Genomic DNA, 5,675 nt, shown 5'->3' with positions numbered 1-5,675 from the left:
GGAAGGGAAGGGAAGGGAAGGGAAGGGAAGGGAAGGGAAGGGAAGGGAAGGAGGAATGTCTTCCAGTGGGAAGGATCCTTCTTTTCTCACTATTCCTGGGATTTTTCAATCCCTGGTGCTGGGCAGAGGGGCTGGAATTGCTCGGCATTCACAGGAGTTTATTTTGGGGGGAAATGGGATATTGGGGCTGGAATTGCTTGGTGTTCACAGGAATTTTTTGGGGACAGAGAGTGGGATATTGGGGCTGTAACAGGAATTTTTTGGGGGGCGGAAATTGGGATATTGGTGCCGCTGAGTGGGGAAACCCCTCTGATTAGTGGGGGAAACCCCTCCCTGTGGAGGGAGCAGGGACAGGGGTGTCCCCTCCCTCTTTCCCGGCCCCCGTTTTCCAGCCCCCTCTCCCCCCCAGGGCTACACGTCGTTCTGGAACGATTGCATCTCCTCGGGGCTCCGCGGGGGGATCCTGATCGAGCTGGCCCTGCGCGGCCGGATCCGCCTGGAGCCGCTGGCCCTGCGCAGGAAGAGACTCCTGGACAGGAAGGTGGGATGGGATGGGATACAGGGATGGGATACAGGGATGGGATACAGGGATGGGATGGGATGGGATGGGATGGGATGGGATACAGGGATGGGATGGGATGGGATGGGATGGGATGGGGGAGGATTTAGGTCGGTTCTCCAAGGAAAGGACGAGGGAAGGTAAAGGAATGTAAAGAATATAAAGGGAATAAAGAATATGAAGGAAATAAGGAGTATAAGGGAAATAAGGAATGTAAAGGAAATAAGGAATGTAAAGGAAATAAAGGATGTAAGGGAAATAAAGAGTATAAAGAAAATAGAGAGTATAAAGAAAATAAAGAGTATAAGGGAAATAAAGAGTGTAAGGGAAATAAAGAGTGTAAGGGAAATAAAGAATATAAAGGCAATAAAAATAATATAAAGGAAATAAAGGAGAATTTAAAGGAAACGAGGAGTATAAAGGAAATAAGGAATATAAAGGAAATAGAGTATAAAGGAAATAAAGGGTATGAAAGAAATAAAGAGTATAAAGGAAATAAAGAATATAAAGGAAGTAAAGAATATAAAGGAAATAAAGAGTATAAGGGGAATAAAGAGTATAAGGGAAATAAGACTATAAAGGAAATAATGAATATAAAGGAAATAGAGTATAAAGGAAATAAAGGGTATGAAAGAAATAAAGAGTATAAAGGAAATAAAGAATATAAAGGAAGTAAAGAATATAAAGGAAGTAAAGAATATAAAGGAAATAAAGAGTATAAGGGGAATAAAGAGTATAAGGGAAATAAGACTATAAGGGAAATGATGAAGAATATAAAGGAAATAAGGAATATAAAGGAAATAAGGAATATAAAGGAAATAAAGGATATAAAGGAAATAGAGAGTATAAGGGAAATAAAGAAGAATATAAAGGAAATAAGGAATATGAAGAATATGAAGGAAATAATGAATATGAAGGAAATAAAGAGTATAAAGGAAATAAAGAGTATAAGGGAAATAAAGAGTATAAGGGAAATAAAGAAGAATATGAAGGAAACAAGGAATAAAAAGGAAATAAGGACTTTAAAGGAAATAGAGGAAATAAGGAATATAAAGGAATATAAAGGAAATAGAGGAAATAAGGAATATAAAGGAATATAAAGGAAATAGAGGAAATAAGGAATATATAGGAATATAAAGGAAATAGAGGAAATAAGGAATATATAGGAAATAAAGGAAATAAGGAACATAAAGGAAATAAAGGGAAATAAGAAATATCAAGGAAATAAAGAAGGTCGTTTTTCCAGGAACGCTGTTTTTCCAGGAACGCCGTTTTTCCCGGGGATGCCGTTTTTCCCGGTAGCGCTGTGTTTTTTCCCAGGAGCCCTGTTTTCCCAGGATCTCTGTCCCTGAGCTGGAATCCCCTCCCTCCCCTGTGTCCCTGCAGGTGCTGCTGCAATCAGCTGCCCCCACGGGGGACGTGCTGCTGGACGAGACCCTGCGGCACATCCAGGCCACGGAGCCCCCCGAGACCGTGCCCACCTGGATCGAGCTGCTCACGGGTAGGAGCAGCCCCAAACAGCTCCTGGAAGGGGGGGGATTATCCCAGGAAAAAAAAAAAAAAAGAGGGGGCTCAGAGGGCTCGGGAATTCCCTGCCGGGAAAGGGTCGGGATCTGCTGGCAGGGAACGGGGGCGGGAGGAGAGGGGACGGCTCCGGCTGGGCCGGGTTGGACATCAGCAGGAATTTCCTCTTGGAAAAGTCCCCCCCAAATCCCCCCCCGGGGGTGTTTTTGGGGAAGAGCCTGCTCGTGGTGCCCCTGCGGGTGCCGGGGTGGGGAGGGGTTGGATCCCGGGTTGGACTCGCTGATTCCAGAGCTCTTCATCCCTAATTCCCCAATTCCTCATCCCTAATTCCCCAATTCCTCATCCATAATTCCCCAACTCTTCATTCCCAACTCTTCATCCCTGATTCCCCAATTCCTCATCCATAATTCCCCAATTCTTCATTCCCGACTCTTCATCCCTAATTTCCCAATTCCTCATCCATAATTCCCCAATTCCTCATCCATAATTCCCCAATTCCTCATCCATAATTCCCCAATTCTTCATTCCCAACTCTTCATCCCTGATTCCCCAATTCCTCATCCACAATTCCCCAATTCTTCATTCATCATTCCCCAATTTTTTATTCTCGATTTCCCAATTCTTTATTCCCAATTCTTCACTCTCAGTTTCCCAATTCTTCATTCCCAACTCTTCATCCCTAATTCCCCAATTCCTCATCCATAATTCCCCAATTCTTCATTCCCAACTCTTCATCCCTGATTCCCCAATTCCTCATCCATAATTCCCCAATTCTTCATTCCCGACTCTTCATCCCTAATTCCCCAATTCCTCATCCCTAATTCCCCAATTCCTCATCCATAATTCCCCAATTCTTCATCCCTAATTCCCCAATTCCTCATCCATAATTCCCCAATTCTTCATCCCTAATTCCCCAATTCCTCATCCATAATTCCCCAATTCTTCATTCCCAGCTCTTCATCCCTAATTCCCCAATTCCTCATTCATAATTCCCAATTCCTTATTCCCAATTCTTCATCCCTGATTCCCCAATTCCTCATCCATAATTCCCCAATTCTTCATTCATCATTCCCCAATTTTTTATTCTCGATTTCCCAATTCTTTATTCCCAATTCTTCACTCTCAGTTTCCCAATTCTTCATTCCCAACTCTTCATCCCTAATTCCCCAATCCCCAACAAAGAGATTTTTTTAGAAACCTCAAACAAAGAGCCCCCCAAAAAACCCCCCGTGGGATTTGAGCTGGAAGGTGCCCCAACCCACCCCTGGGTACCCCTGTGAGGATTCTGTGCTGATCCCACCACCCCAAATCAAGATAATCCCTCTTTTCCCCCTCTCCCAGGCGAGACCTGGAACCCCTTCAAGCTGCAGTTCCAGCTGCGCAACGTGCGGGAGCGGCTGGCCAAGGCGCTGGTGGAGAAGGGCATCCTGAGCACGGAGAAGCAGAACTTCCTGCTCTTCGACATGACCACCCACCCCGTCACCAACGCCCCCGAGAAGCAGCGCCTGCTGCGCCGGCTGCAGGACAGCGTCCTGGAGCGCTGGCCCGGCCACCCCCGGCGCCTGGAGCGCCGCACGCTGGCCCTGCTGGTGCTGGCCCACTCCTCCGACGTCCTGGAGGGCGTTTTCGGCGCCCTGGGCGACGACAGGTACGAGCTGGCCATGGCCAGGGCCAGGGACCTGCTGGACACGGACCCCGAGCTGGCGGCGGCCAAGGAAGCGGGGGGAGGCTCCGAGATGATCTGGGCGGTGCTGGCGGCCTTCAACAAGTCCTAGGGACGGTGATCCCGGGGGTTTGGGGGCGAGGGGAGAGAGACCTGGAAGGAACGGGGAGGGTCGGACCCTGGAAACCTCCCCAGATGCAGCAGGGAGACCCTGAGAGCTTCCTAAACTGCTCTGGGTGGGACTCAGACCCTAAAAACCTCCCCAGATTGCAGCAGGGAGCCCTTAAAAACCTCCCCAGACTGCACTGAGGAGACTCAGACCCTAAAAACCTCCCCAGACTGCACTGAGGAGACTCAGACCCTAAAAAACTTCCCAGATGCAGCTGGGAGACCCTAAGAACTTCCTGAACTGTTCTGGGGGCACTCAGATCCTAAAAACCTCCCCAGATTGCAGTGGGGGGACTCAGACCCTAAAAACCTCCCCAGACTGCTCTAGGGGCACTCAGACCCTAAAAACCTTCCCAGCTGCATCTGGGAGCCCTTAAAAACCTCCCCAGACTGCTCTGGGGGGGCTCAGACCCTAAAAACCTCCCCAGATTACAGTGGGGAGACCCTAAAAATCTGCCCAGCTACATCTGGGAGACCCTAAGAACTTCCTAAACTGTTCTGGGGGGACTCAGACCCTGAAAAACTTCCCCAGATTGCAGTGGGGAGACCCTAAAAAAACCTCCCCAAACTGCTCTGGGGGGACTCAGACCCTAAAAACACACCCCAAAGCTACATCCTGGGGTGGGCTGAGGGCTTGGAAGGGGTTCAGGGGACCCTCTTGGGGTGGGAAAAGGGGTCCAGGGGATCCTCTCGGGGTGGGGAGGGGCTGGGAAGGGGTTCAGGGGACCCTTCTGAGGTAGAAAAGGGGTTCAGGGGACCCTCCTGGAGCGGGAAAAGGGTTGAGGGGACCCTCCTGGAGTGAGAAGGGGATTCAGGGGACCCTCCTGGGGTTGGGAGGGGGTTCAGGGGACCCTCCTGGGGTTGGGAGGGGGTTCAGGGGTGTCAGGCAGATGCCCCTTCCTCCCCCTCCCCCCGGCTCTTCCCCCTGCAGGAGCCGAGTCCCCCTGCGATGATTTTTGTCCCCACATTCCCCCTTTTCCCCCCCGTCCTCGTTTTCCTCCTCCTGTAGTTCACGTTAAAACTCGTTTCTCTGCAGCCCCGCGGGCTCTGTCGGTGTTTCGGGGGCTCCCGCTGCCCCTTTTTTTGGCACCTCCCCGGGGGTGTCCCCGGGGCGCGGGTGTCACTCGTGTCGTGAGCTGGGCGTGGGCTCAGCTGATGTGGGGGCGGTTCCTTTGCTTCTGCCCCTCGGGGGCGATTCCGGGGGGTCTCTCCGGGAGTCTTTGCCGCGCGGGATCCCCCCCCGGATTCCCAAAGGTTTTGGTGTCCTGGGAATCCCCCTCCACCCACCCCATTCCCGGTGTTTCCCTCCGCGGGTCTCGAACCCGCGACCTTCCCGAAGCTCCGCCCACTCATTGAATAATCCCTTCCCATTGGTCGAGCTTCCGTGTCAATCACGGCTCATCTGCATAGCCCCGCCCCCTCCCCCTAAAAAAATCCTAAATCCCCCCAAAAAAACCCTAAAAATATCCTAAATCCCCCCCAAAAAACCCCTAAATTCCCCCAAGAAACACCCCCAGCCCACGCCCAGACAAACCCCCGGGCAGGGGAGGAGGAAGAGGAGGAAGAGGCTTTATGGGGCAGGTGATGAGCAGGAGCCAGGGAAGGGGGTAAAACAACCCCAAAACCCCTTAAAAACCCCCTAAATCCCCCCCAAAAACGCCCCATCCCACCCCCTGAGACACCCCCATCCCCCACCCACACAAAGCCCAGGGCAGGGGGGGAGGAGGAGGAGGAGGAAGAAGAGGAAGAGTCTTTATGGGG

The 5,675-nt window shown here is 50.9% G+C and overlaps 1 protein-coding gene and 1 long non-coding RNA gene across 4 annotated transcripts in view; one reads left to right on the top strand and one right to left on the bottom strand.

The window, feature by feature from the left end:
* Positions 1-3,858, top strand: part of GOLPH3L (golgi phosphoprotein 3 like) — an 8,145-nt gene extending 4,287 nt beyond the window's left edge. Inside the window, exons 3-5 of the mRNA XM_027909297.1 lie at positions 410-541; positions 1,946-2,060; positions 3,425-3,858. Of these exons, the coding sequence (XP_027765098.1) occupies positions 410-541; positions 1,946-2,060; positions 3,425-3,858 (681 nt within the window). The remainder of the gene's footprint in view (positions 1-409; positions 542-1,945; positions 2,061-3,424) is intronic.
* The window catches only part of LOC114071463, a 9,490-nt gene continuing 7,244 nt past the window's right edge, over positions 3,430-5,675 (bottom strand). For 2 of the 3 annotated variants that reach the window (XR_003574040.1, XR_003574038.1), the window contains 2 exons: positions 4,326-4,334; positions 3,430-3,440 (listed from right to left, as the gene is read on the bottom strand). This is a non-coding gene — a long non-coding RNA (uncharacterized LOC114071463). Of the gene's footprint in view, positions 3,441-4,106; positions 4,116-4,325; positions 4,335-5,675 lie in introns of all 3 variants that reach the window. The other variant, XR_003574039.1, reaches the window with a different exon arrangement.

Source organism: Empidonax traillii, unplaced genomic scaffold (assembly GCF_003031625.1).
Source record: "Empidonax traillii isolate 1590-97213 ecotype Southwest subspecies unplaced genomic scaffold, ASM303162v1 scaffold2030:size82362, whole genome shotgun sequence".
In the NCBI taxonomy this organism is placed as follows: domain Eukaryota; kingdom Metazoa; phylum Chordata; class Aves; order Passeriformes; family Tyrannidae; genus Empidonax; species Empidonax traillii.
Note: the sequence above shows the minus strand (reverse complement) of the source record. Positions and strands in the feature narration are given on the sequence as shown.